We start from the raw sequence: 13,571 nt of genomic DNA on the forward strand, positions 1-13,571 counted from the left end.
CTGATGCTGCCAATTGGTCCAGTGGTGAGAATCTTTGTCTTCTTGACATTGAGCCTCAATCCATATTGGAGGCTGCAGTCCTTAGATCAGCAAATAGTCCAAATGGAGTCCTTATTAAGTATTCACGGAGTCCCATTGTGGGTGGCACAATGGTTAAGTACTGGACGACTAATTAAAAGATTGATGGTTCAGAATGACTCCAGGGCATCTTGGAAGTAAGGCCTGGTGTTCTGCTTCCCAGAAGGTACAGCCTCAAAAACCCAGCAGAGCACAGTCCAGCTGCACTCAGGGCCTTGCCACGCATTTTCCAACAGTTGACTTGACAGCAACTAAGAACAATGGACAAGTCTTCACTAAGTGAATGAGCTCTTCCACGTTTAATCCTTACAGTATCACTATGGAAAAACTGAGGCATGAGGTTAAGGCCCTTGCCCTAGGTCACACTAAGAAAGTGGTAAAGGCAGGACTTAACCCTGGCCAGCTTGTCTCCAAGGCCTACACACACAGTCTTCCTTAAGCAGCTCAGCTCATTGCCATCCATTCGGAACCGTCTCCTAGCTGACCCTTCCATTGGATTTTCCAGTCACATAGGAGATTGCCCATCTTTCCCCCAATGGGTCAATGGGGGGTTTGAACTGCCAGAGTTGTGGCCTTTGGGCTAACAATGTGACTCTATCTGGGCTATGCCACCAGAGCTTCCAGTCTTCTTAACAGTAATTATTAATTTCTTAGAATCATGGCCTAGTTTTAATTGTTTTTGGTCAAACATTCTTCTAAGTGGTATAGCGGTGGTCTGTACATTTACTATACAGAGGAAACTTGTGGTTGCTGGGATGCTGAACACTGTGATACTGATGTGTCAAATGTGAGAATGGTTACCCATGGTGGACAGTGTTTGGTATAGCTCCCTGGTTAAAACAAGCTTGGAAGCAGGAGTAGCATCCACTTCCGAAATATCTTGCTTCCGGAAACTCTTAACTTGGAGAAACAAAGTAAGTTATACAAGCGTTCAGATCTTTCATTCACAGGGTTACTATGAGTCATCTAGGATTTGATGGCACTTAACAGCAACAAGAGAATCATTAATTGCTTGCCTTCAGTTCTCTATTATTTATCAAGCACTTTCCCTCCCACTTATACACTCAGGTATTTCTTAAGCACAACAGCCCGACAGACAAGGGAAACAATGCTTACTTACAAATATACAGAGAGGGGGAAACGGAGGCTCTGAGGGGGGCACTGACTTGCCTTGCTGAGGTCACACAGTCATTGGCAAATGTAGAGCTGGCACTTAGGGTTTTCTGACTCCAAATGTTCAGCCCCTCCCTGGGAAGACCTTCCACCCCTACCCCACCTTCAGGCCTCCCCAACAGCCACACCTCACACTTGGGGACTCTTTCCCTAGGTGGTCACTCTGCTGGGGCTTCCAGCCTTCTGCCATGGGGCCCCTCGGCTGTGTCCTGCATTACCACCCCCAGGCCTCTGCTCCCTATCAGACGGGAGGGGCAGGAACTCTCGGCCAGCAGGCCTGGTGGAGTTTCCGATCAGGCAGGAAAAAGAACAAAAGAATTGCTCGAGGGGGGAGAGGGGATGGTCCAGAGGGTGGCTGGAGCCGAGGGGACACTTCGCCATGGAATATGAAGTCAAGAAAGGGAAGAAGGTAAGTGGGAAGTGGGAGGGACCCAGGGCAGAGACTGAACCCCAAAGGGGACGGGGAGGGGGCATCTTGAATGGGGGAAATCCTATCAATGGGACTTTTCATTTGGATAAACCTTCCTTCCACCACCTTGGGCAGGCAGACATGTGGGTTCCAAACTCCTAACCTGTTTTCCTGGCTCTCAGGCGGTGGCTGCCATCCCTAGAATGGACAGTCAGGGATCTGCCAGGCAGACCTGGCGTGGGAAAACCACCGGCGTGCCTGGGCTTCCCTCCTGCAGCTTCTGAGACAGGGATGACCCTCCCCTGCCCTGTCACAGGGACCCTGGCTGCAGCCATTCTGGGCTCTGAGTGGGCCCGTCCAGCCGTGAGTCCCCAACCTGCTCTTTCTGCTTGCTCGTGCTCTCTCCCCATCTTTATCAAGCATCCCACTCCTAGGGTCTCAGCATGACAGGTTACTACCCACCCCTTCCCCAATCTTACCCTTCCAGACTCTGAGAAGTTTTCCAATCTGGCCCTGGGTGTGCGTCTCACTTTGATATCTTTGGGGTCCCAGGGCCTCTCAGGTTATGATTGCCACTCCCATCCCTGCCTTCCTTCCCTGGGAAGCTGGGCAGCGTTGTTATGTGGCTCCCATGTAAATCGTGAAGAGCTAAGAAAAATGCTGAGACCTACACGAGTGCCTCCTCTTGGTTCATGCCATCTCAGGCCTCCACATTCTCCATCCACTCAGGTTCTGTTTCACTGATCCTAGAACTTGAGCTGGGCTAGCATCAGCCACATGCAGGGCTTGTTAAGAAAGACTGCTGGGCCTCAGGCCAAGGTTTCTGACCCAACAGATCTGGGATCTCAAACCAGGTCTGACAAAAAGTTCCTGGGTAAGGCTGATGCTGCTGGGCCTGAGGCCACACCTTGAGAACAGCTGGTTTAGGTCTTAGTTACTCAACACATGGGGAGCACACATTTGTGAGCCAGTCTGTTCCCCTGCACAAGAATGTGAGCCCCTGAGGGCAGGAGAGTCTTGTTCATACTTGTCTGGTAGCAGACTCTCACTCTTTGCTATTGGGTCAAAACCCATTCATAGCTGAGTCTCCAGCAACTTTTAAGAGGCTGTAAATCACATGAGAGGTGATCGTCCAACTTTTTTCCTCAGAGCAGGAAGTGGATTTGAACCATCTGCCTTTGGTTTGGCAGCACAACTCCTTACTCGGGGTTGTAGGAATTAGTTACACTGACAGAACATACTGCCCAAAGATTTCACCTGGGCTGCCCATTGAACTCACCTGCGGAGCCTTGTAACCTCCTGGTGCCTCAGAGATTCTGATTCACTTGGTCTGGGGAGCAGCCTGGGCATCTGACGCCTTACAAGCTCTCCAGGGAGTTGAAATGAAATCAAGGCCAGACATGCCTCCACTCAAGTGTAGTTCTCACATTTGAGCGGGTAGCGGAGTCATCTGGTGGACATTTTGAAGGCTGATTTCTGAGTCCTGTTCCCAGAATTTTGGATTTAATTTGCCAAGGCTAGGGGAGCCCACTCGGGGGTTCTGCAGGAACAAGAAGACCTGGTGATCTGTTCCCACACAGACGTCAAAAGCCATTGCTGTTGGGTCAATTCTGCCACGTAACTAGCCTTCAGGACAAAGGAGAACAGGCCTGGAAGGTTTCCAAGGCTGTAGATCCTTAAGGAGGGAACCCTGGTGGTTTAGTGGTAAGCGACTGTGCCGCCAACACTGAGGTATCCAGTTCGAATCCACCAGCTCCTCCCCAGGAGAAGGATGGGCAATCTCCTCCTGTGCCGTTTACTGCCTCTGAAAACCCGCTGGAGGGTCAGCTATGAGTCAGCTCCAACTCTAAAGTCCACAATAATAACAACAACAATAAATCTTTTAGGAAACAGACCACTACACCTTTCACCTGCACAGCATCTGGTGTTTTCCACCCTCTGACCTCTAGGTTACATGTGAGCGCTTGACCTGTAAAGATTATAGCCCAGAAAATCATAAGGGACAGTTCTACCCTGTACATGGGGTTACCATGAGTTAGAGTCAACCCTGTTCCCCCCAACAATGACAAGCGGTTGGAGAGCTTATATTTCTTTCAGGCACCCACGTGATGCTGCTCCTAACCCAGGGACCACGCTGCTTACTCCAGTGAAGTACTCCAGCGCTCTCTGACCTTTGGCCTTTAGATTCTGTTGGTTTGGGCTAAGAGTGTGAACTCTGTGTTTTTAATCCACCACTTGTTGTTCATCACCATCAAGTAGGAATCCACCCGGCTGACCCTTCAGCTTGTTTTCAAGGGGGGAGACTGTCCATCATTCTCCCATGGGGGAGCTGGTGGATTCAAACCATTTGCCTTTGGGTTGACAGCGTAACTCTTTATTCACTAGGCCACCAGGTCATTTTACTGAGATGTTTTTTGGATTCTATTTAAACTCATTTTTAGGAAAGTAGAGAGAGAATAACCTAAAAAAAAAGAAGAAAACACCACACAAACCCTCTGTACCCATCATCCATCTGCATGAAGTCCAGATAATATGTGACACTTGCCCCTGTCCAGGCTCATTCCTTCAACCTTGGCAGGCTACATACACCCTCACCTAATTGTTAAGAATGTGGATGTTGGATCAGAATGCCCAAGTGGATCTCAGGGACCACCACTAGGAGCTGATGACTTTACCAGTCAGTTGGTCTTCTGAAAAGGCGTCTCCCTAGCTGTAGAACAGGAATCCCACTGCTGCTCTTTTGGCAGTTTGTGTGAGAATTGGGGGATACACGTAGGATGCTGAGCATGTGAGCACTGATTAAGAGTCAGCTGCTGTTGTGACTGTCACTCCCTCTGTTCTCTCCCAGGGTTTTGTGGCCCCCATCCGCAGGCTTGTGTTCCCCAAGGCCGCACGCAGGGCCGCCTGTCGGAGCAGCGTGAGCCGCAGGCCACTGCACTCCATGCCCCTGTATCCTCCCGACTATCTCATTGATCCCCAGATTCTGCTGTGTGACTATTTGGAGAAAGAGGTAAAGGTGCGTGTGGCATGGGGGACACAGTTTCAGGTGGGGAGATGCCTCCCTCCCTAACTCTGAAGCTCTGACCAGGCAGAGATGGAGCTTGTGGAAAGAACACGTGATTTGTCAAGTCAGTCTTGCCTCTGCCTCACACTGCGCATCCTCAGCAGGTGACTGCCAGGTACCTTGGAGGTGAGGGGTTCTAAATCCAGCCTCCAGGGGAGAGAAAAGGAGTGTTTGGGGCAGGAAAACTCCTACCTTGGTTGGACTACATGGACATTGTTACCTGGACAATAGTGGAATTCTAGGAACCCAGTTCCACCAATCATGAGGACCCCTGGTAACTTTACTTCCACATTGTGAACACCAGGGATCCTCATTTAGACAAGGATGGTTGGGGTGGGGAGGTTGCCAGATTTACCAAATAACAGTCATTTAAATTTCAGATAAGCAATGAGGTGGGTGGTTTTTTTTAAGTACGTCCCAAATATTGCATGGGGTTAAAAACATTAAAAGAGTATTGTTGCTATTTATTTGAAATTCCACTTCAGCAGGACATGCTTGGGGTACTTTGTCGGTGGCGCCAAGACTGGAAAAGGACATTGTGTTTGGAAGAGTGGAGGGTCAGTGGAGGGGAGGAAGACCCTCAGTGAGATGGATTGACACAGTGACTGCAGCTCTAGACTTGAGCATGGCGGGGATTATAAGGTTGGCACAAGACAGGGCAAGCTTTCAACCTACTGTTGATAGGGTCACTGTGAGTCGTAAGAGACTGGATACCACCTAACACAACAACAACAACCACCACCTATATGAGAGTGGAAAAGCTAATTTAAACTGAATCAAATTAAACCCCACTGACTCAGAGTGATCCTACATCATATTCCCAAGATTGTGAATCTTTATCCAAAAAGACTACTCGTCTCTCTCCCTCTGAGTGGCCGGTGGATTGGAACCACTGACATTCACATTAGCAATCTGAGACTATATATACCATAGCACTAGGGCTCCTCGAGCAGAAAATTAGAGACTGAAGATTTCATAGAAATTCAAAGAGTAGCTCTTTGATTGATGGACTTTTACCTAGAAGAAAACTAAAGTTTAGAAAACTAAAAATAATGAAAAAGTGAATTCTGATATTGAATAATATTCAAGTTATAACAGCAATGATCTATTAACTCTGAGGATAATTTGTTGACTTGTTGATGTCATTTTTCAGACAAAGTGATATATTAATTCAATACAACCTTCTTCCTGTCCATTTGACTTTTGCAACAAGAGTCTAACAAGAATAAGTGGTCAGAGAAAAGTGATTTGCATGGTCAGATGACACTGGCTCTGGGGACAGAGATTGTTTCATGATAGCAAGGGGACACTCACATGCAATCTATTCTTTCATGCTATTTATCATGACTTCTCCTTCCTGTCAAATTCACAATGAACCTGAGTGGTGCACAGGTTAAGCACTTTGCTGTTCATTAACTTAAAGGTCAGCAGCTGGAATTCTCCAGACGCTCCAGAAGGGAAGGATGCAGCAGCCTGCTTCCATAAAGATGGAACCCCTGCAGTACAGCTCTCCTCTCGGCCACAGGGCTGCTGTGAGTCGGCATTGACTTGTCTGCAGTGGATTTGTTTTGATTTATGGAACTCATAACTTTGAAGAATAAATAACTGGGTCTTAAGGCAGTCGAGGAGTCCCTAGGTGGTGGAAGGTGTTAGCATGCTTGGCTGCTCATGGAAATACTGTTTGAGTCCAGCCAGTGGTACCTTCACCACTTGTCTATCAATTTATCTTACTGTAGCGACTTGCATGTTACTGTGATACTGGACAACAACTAAGGATGCTAGAAGATTTGATGCCTTTGAGTTGTGGTGCTGGAAAAAGTATTGAATATACTATGGGCTGTTAAGAGAACAACTAGTTTCATTCTGGAGAGAGTGAAACCAGGCTGCTCCTGGGAAGCAAGGATTTTGAAGCTCCATCTGGCATACTTTGGGCATGTTGCCAGGAGGGACCAGTCCTTGGAGAGGGACATCATGCTTGGAAGGGTGGAGGGATTGACCCAGTAACTGGGGTAAGAGGGGTGGGGGTATCAGAGACGATGAAATTGGCTCAGGATAGAGCAGGGTTCAGAGCTGTTGTGCATAGGGTCGCTATGAGTTGGAGTTGATTCGATGGCACGTGACAACAACAGCATGATACTGGAAGTTGTGTCCTCAGTATTTCAATACCAGCAGAGTTACCTGAGATGGGCAGCTGTCAGCAGTGGTTCTAGACTAAGACAGGTTGGACCATCCACTTATGAAATAATCGGCCAGTGGAAAATATAATGACGTGCAGTGGAACGTTGTCTGACCCTGTGCCACATGACGAGCCCCTCAGGTTGGAAGGCACTAAAAATAGGACTAGAGAAGAACTGCCCACTCTAAGCTGAGCCTGTCTTAATGACCAGCACAGAGGAAGGACTTCAGGATCTTCCTTTGCTAAAAGAACCTTTAGTTTGGGAATGTGGTATGACTCAAAATTATAAGAAAGAGCTGCAAACATGTATGAATAATTGGAACATGGATTTTAAGAGGTATGAATCTAGTAAAATTGGCAATTGTAAAAAAAATAAAACTAAAAGGAAAAGGATACTTAAAAATCAGTATCCAGGCATTAGTTGAAATGGACTGGTATTGGAAATTTTTATTCAAACAATCCTATGGGTCTACAATGCTAGGAATGACAACTTGAAGAGGAATGGCATTGCATTCATCATCAAAAAGAGCATTTCAAGATCTAGCCTAAAGTGTAAAGTTGTCAGGGTTAGGATAATATCCATACGCATACAAGAAAAGCTTGTTAATATTATTTAAATGTACACATGAACTGCCAAAGTTCAAGATGAAGATAGGGAAAATTTCTAGGAACTTCTGCAATGTGGAATTGATTAAACATGAAACAAGATGTATTGATAATTACAGGTGATTGGAAAGCAAAAACTGAAAACAAAGAGGATTAGCTGTTGGAAAATATGGTTTTGGTGAGAAAAACAATTCTATAGATCAATGATAAAATTTTATATGACTGAAGACTTACAGTGTTTGGTGGAGCTCCCCAATTAAAACAAACTTGGAAGCAGGAGTGGCATCCACTTCCAAAACAGCTGGCCTCCAGAAACCCTATGAACCTGGAGAAAGTATGAAAGTTATATAAGTGTTCAGGTCTTTTGTTCACAGGGTGACTATGGGTTGTCTACAACTCAACAGCATTTAACAATGACCTTACACAGATGCAGTTCTGGGTATGCTGAAGCCTGTGACAGGAAATTTGGAAGAACCTGGCCAACTGACTGGAAGAAATCCATAGTTTTCCCCATCCCAAAGAAAGATAATACAACAGAGTGTGGAAATTACTGGACAATATCACATGTAAGTAAAATATTGCTAGAGATCATCTAAAATTGGCCAGAACAGTCAACTGATAGAGAAGAGCCAGAAGTTCAAGCTGCGTCTGGAAGAGGCTGTGGCACCAGGGATATAATTACTGATGTTAGATGGATCATCGCAGAAAGCAGAGAATACCAGAAGAATGTCTATTTGTGTTTATTGACTGTGCAAAAGCATTAAACAGTGTGGATTGTAACAAACTATGGTCAACCTTGAAAAAGATGGGAATTTCAGAACATTTAATAATGCTTAATGAATCCTATAGTTAGAACAAGAAGCTATTGTCTGAACAGAGAAAAGGAACACTGTATGGTTTAAAATGAAGAAAGATTTGTGTCAGAACTATATCCTTTCTCTATCCCCATTCAATCTGTCTAGAGACAGCAAACAACAACAATTCAATTTATATGCTGAGAAAATAATTTGAGAAGCTGGGCTTTATGAGGAAAACTGTGGCATCAAGGTAAGAGGAAGACTCATCAACAATCTGTCTTCTGCAGATGACACAACTACTTTATTTGCTGAAAATGAGGAGGACTTGAAATGCTTGTTGTAGAAGATCAAAGAGTATAGTTTTCAAAATGGATTATATCTCAACATCAAAAGACAAAAATCCTCACCACTGGGCCAATAGGCAACACCATGATAGAGGGAGAAAAGATTGAAACTGTCAGCAATTTCATCTTACTAGGCTCCACAATCAACACCATGGGCATTAGCAGTCAAGAAATCAAAAGACGTATTGCATTGGGAAAGTCTGCTGTCAGGGACCTCTCCAAAGTACTGAAAAACAATGATGTCAATTTGAAGACTAACATACACCTGATTCAGGCCATAGTTTTTTTAATCACTTGCTATGCATCTAGGAGCTGCACAATGACCAGGATGACAGAAGAAAAATTGATATCTTTTAGTTGTGATGTCAGAGAAGAGTACTGACTATCCCCGGACTGCCACCAGAACAAACAGATTAGTCTTGGAGAAGGTGTTCCTTGGAGAAGGTGCTCCTTGGAGAAGATGCTCCTTAGAGGCAAGGACAGCAAAGCTTCATCTCACATACTTTGGGCATGTTGCCAGGAGGGGCTATTCCTTGGAAAGGTGAAGGGTCAGCAAAAGAGAGGAAAACCCTCAATGAGATGGACTGACAAAGTAACTTCAGCAATGGGTTTAAGTGTGTCAGAGATGATGAGGATGGCACAGGGTGGGACAGGATTCATATTTATTGTTCATAGGGCTGCAATGAGTTGTATTCCTTTGACGGCATAATAACAGCAATATACGTGTGGACTTTGCTTGGTGGACTACAGAAAAACCAAAATGACCACATCTGCAGAAAGAGACAATGGAAAAGCTCAAGGAGACAATGGAGAACAAGGACAGGGGCTGACTGCAAGGCAGACCATCAATCAATCACATGCAAGTTCAAGGTGAAGCTGAAGACTAATCAAGGACATCATATGTGAAGAAAGCAAAAGGTTATGAAATAGACAGGCAAAACGAGATGCCGACCAGGCTTTGAAACTTGCTCTGGAATGTAGAGAAGCCAAAGTAAAAGGAAGGAATGATGAGGTTGAAAAGTGGAGCTGAAGATTTCAAAAGGTAAAGCTCAACCTCTGCCTTCCCAAGCATGATGTCCTGTGTTTAAGAATCAATGAAGGAAGAAGCCCAAGCTGCACTGAAGGCATTAGAAAAAAAAAAAGGCCCCAGTAGTTGAGCAAATACCAATTAAACAGAACAGCTCCGGAGGTGCTCATTTATCCATGCCAAGAAATTTAGGAGACAGTTACCTGTTCAATTAAATGAAGGAGGTCCAAGTGTGTGCCCATTTCAGAGAAAAGTGATCCAACAGAATGTGGAAGTTATCCAACCATGTCATTAATATCACACGTAAGTAAAATTTTATTAAAAATAATTTAAAAATGGTTGCAACAGTACACTAACAGGAAACTGACAGTAATTGAGAGCTGATGTCAGATGAGCTTGGCTGAAACCAGATAATATCAGAAAGATGTTTGCCTAACAGAAGTTGAGTATGCAAAGGCCTTCAGTCATCTGGATCTTTTTTTTTTTACTTTTTTGTGTGTGTGTTTTTTTTCTATAGTTGTATTTTATTAATTTTCATAAACATTTACCATTCATTCATTGTTGCACTATTCTCTCTACCCTCCTCCCATTTTGTTCTTGTCCAAATGCCACAGTGCTTGTCAAAGCCAGTTCTGATTAATCTCCTTTGTCAATGTGTCCCTTGCCATTCCCTATCACTCCTCCCTGAGAGAGACTTCACCCTGATTCATAAGGAAAAGGGGACGGCGTATTCTCTTAGCTACTTCCTGCTGAAAAGGGACGCTGTGGGTTTCAGGGTGAAGATCTTCTCTCACTACTCTAAAGGGCCCCTTTGGCAGTAGGAAACACATAGACTATTATGGAGATTGATTTTGGAATTTAGATGCACTCAGTCATCTGGATCTTAACAGATGATGGAAAACATTGCAGAATCACAGGTATTCCAGAACACTGAATTGTGTCGATCTATACAGTATCTATTTTTTATAGTAAAAAAAAAAATCCTTGGAGGCAAGGATTCTGAGGCTCCGTCTAACATACTTTGGACATGTTGTGAGGAGAGACCGGTCCTTAGAGAGGGACATCATGCTTGGTAGGGTGGAGGGACGTCGCAGGAGGGGAAGGCCCTCTATGAGGTGGGTTGATTCAGTGACTGGGATAATCGGGATGGGAGTGTCGGAGACAGTGCGATTGGCACAGAACAGAACAGAGTTTAGGGCTGTTGTACATAGGCAAGAGACTCGACAGCACATAACAACAACAACAACAACAACATACAGTATCTATACATAAATCAAGAACTTCAAACAGTCGTCCTAACAGAACAAGAGATCCTGTGTGGTTTAAGTCAGGAAAGGTATGTGTCATGGTTGTATCTTTTCACCATAGTTATTCAGTCGATATGGGACTGCAGCCTTCAGTATGAATTGAGGCTCAATATCAAGAAAACAAAGATTCTCACCACTGGGACAATTGGCAGCATCATGATAGATGATGAAGAGATTGAGATTATTCACAGCTTTAGTCTGCTCGGCTCCACAATCAACACTCTTGGCAGCAGCAGCCAGGAGATGAAAAGATGTATTGCAATGGGAAAGTCTGCCGTTAGAAAGCTCTCTAAAGTACTGACAAGCAATGATGTAAGTCTGGAGACTAAGGTGTGCCTGATACAGGCCATGGTCTTTTCAATCACTTACCATGCATGAGAGAGCTGGACAATGAATAGGAATGACTAGAAGGAGAATTGATGCCTTTGAGCTGTGGTGTTGGAGAAGAGTATTGAATATACCATGGACTGCTAAGAGAATGAACAGGTTTCTCCTGGAGAGGGTGAAGCCAGGCTGCTCCCTGGAGGCAAGGATTCTGAAGCTTCCTCTGATATGCTTCAGACATGTTGCAAGGAGGGACCAGTCCTTGGAGACAGATGTCATGCTTGGGAGGGTGGAGGGACAGCACAGGAGTGGAAGACCCTCGATGAGATGGACTGATTCAGTGATTAGGGTAATCGGGTAGGTGTGTCAGAGACAATATGATTAGCATAGGATACAGCAGCGTTTTAGGGATGTTGTACATAGGGTCATTATGAGTCGCAAGCAAGTCTACGGCACATAACAACAACCAGAACAACATGCTGAGCAAATAAATAATCTGAGAAGCTGAACTGTATGAAGAAGAACATGGTATCAGAATTGGAGAATCATTTCCAATCTATGATATGCAGAGGGCACAATCTTGTTTGCCAAAAATGAGAGAGGTTTGAATCACCTATTTATGAATATAAAAGACTATATAGCCTTCAGTATTACACTTCACTTTAAAGAAAAATCCTCACAACTGGACCGGTAAGCAATATCGTAATAAATAGAGAAAAAGTTAAAATTGTCAAGGATTTCACTTTACTTGATTCCACTATCAACATCCATGGAAGTGGCAGTAAAAAAAAATAAAATTAAATGATGTATTGCATTGGGTAAATCTGACAGTCAAGGACCTCTTTAAAGTCCTCAAGAACAAGGATGTCAGTTTAGAGACTAAGGTGTGCTTTACCCAAGCTATGGTATTTTCAATTGCTTCATATCCATGCGGAAGTTGGATCATGAATAAGGAAGACCATAGAAGACTCAATGCCTTTGAACTGAGGTGTTGGCATCTAACAACATAAAGGTGCCTAGAAAGAAGACCTAGTGATCTGCTTCCCCAAAGTCAGCCATTGAAAACTCTGTGGACAGAGCTCTACACTGACGCGTTTGAGATCACCATGAGTCAGAATCAACTCAAAGACAATCGGTTGCAAAGCGATACAACCAAACAGTTGAGAGTGTGGGCGAGAAACCTGTTGAGTTCAGACTGTCCCTTGCTGGCTGTATCGCCCTGGACAAAGCTTTGTGCCTGATTTTCTCATACTTCAAGTGAGTGACTTAAAGTGTTCAGAACTGTACTTGACTTGCACTAAAAGTTGTTTTTAAGGGCCCTCAAGATGCTTCAGACTCATCATAGCGACTCTACACATAACAGATTGAAACCCTGCCTGATATTGTGCCATCTTCACAATCGTTGCTGTACATAAACCGATTGCAGCAGTCACTGCATCGATCCATCTCATCGAGGGCCCTCCTTCCTTAGCTGATCCTCCATTTTTCAAAGTAAAGTTGCTGTTAGTAATTATTGCCAAATCAGGTGTTCCTACTGTGTCTTTGAGCATCTTCCCAGGCATTAGAGTGACTTCCCTTCTCCCCACACAGTTCCTGGGCCACCTCACCTGGGTGACTTCCTCCCTGAACCCCTCCAGCCGCGATGAGCTCCTGCAGCTGCTGGACACCGCCAGGGTGAGGCTCTGGGAAGGGGGACAGGTTGCTTCCTCTTCTCCCTGCGCCACAGCGGCACCTGGGGGACTCAGGTGATCTGGCCCACCCCACAGCAGCTGAAGGAGCTGCCGCTGAAGACCACTGCGGAGCAGGACAGCATCCTGAGCCTGTCGGCCCGCTGCCTGCTGCTCACCTGGCGAGACAACGAGGAGCTCATTCTGCGCATCCCCACGCACGAGATCGCTGCTGCCTCCTATCTGCAGGACGACGCGCTTCACCTGCTGGTGTTAAAGACCGGTACAGCGGGCGGGGGCCGGTGGCGGGGCCTGGAGGAGCTGGGAAGCGGTGGCCTTGAGGATGGAGGGGACCTGAGGCTGGGTGAAGGGATCCCTTGGAAATTCCGACCACATTGCCCGTAGTAGACTAGTAGTCAAGGGTCTGGACTGAAGTTGATGAGGGGTAACCCCTCAGATTAGAGGGTAGGGGCTAAAGCTGTGGGCACGGCAGGTAGAAATGGCCTGGTCACACCACCTGGAGGCCAGGAGGCCAAGGTAAAACTTGGGGTGGGCCTGGGATAAAAGGTTTGGAGAGAGGGCGGGGCGGGGCGGCGGGG

The 13,571-nt window shown here is 45.6% G+C and overlaps 1 protein-coding gene across 1 annotated transcript in view; it reads left to right on the forward strand.

The window, feature by feature from the left end:
- Positions 1-1,630: 1,630 nt before the first annotated feature.
- The window catches only part of CCM2L (cerebral cavernous malformation 2-like), a 22,145-nt gene continuing 10,204 nt past the window's right edge, over positions 1,631-13,571 (forward strand). The window contains exons 1-5 of the mRNA XM_006881687.1: positions 1,631-1,660; positions 4,509-4,676; positions 12,896-12,979; positions 13,072-13,336; positions 13,466-13,509. Coding sequence (XP_006881749.1) covers positions 1,631-1,660; positions 4,509-4,676; positions 12,896-12,979; positions 13,072-13,336; positions 13,466-13,509 — 591 coding nt within the window. The remainder of the gene's footprint in view (positions 1,661-4,508; positions 4,677-12,895; positions 12,980-13,071; positions 13,337-13,465; positions 13,510-13,571) is intronic.

This window comes from Elephantulus edwardii, unplaced genomic scaffold (assembly GCF_000299155.1).
Source record: "Elephantulus edwardii isolate Elephantulus edwardi_28Jun2011 unplaced genomic scaffold, EleEdw1.0 scaffold00015, whole genome shotgun sequence".
NCBI classification, from domain to species: Eukaryota; Metazoa; Chordata; class Mammalia; order Macroscelidea; family Macroscelididae; genus Elephantulus; species Elephantulus edwardii.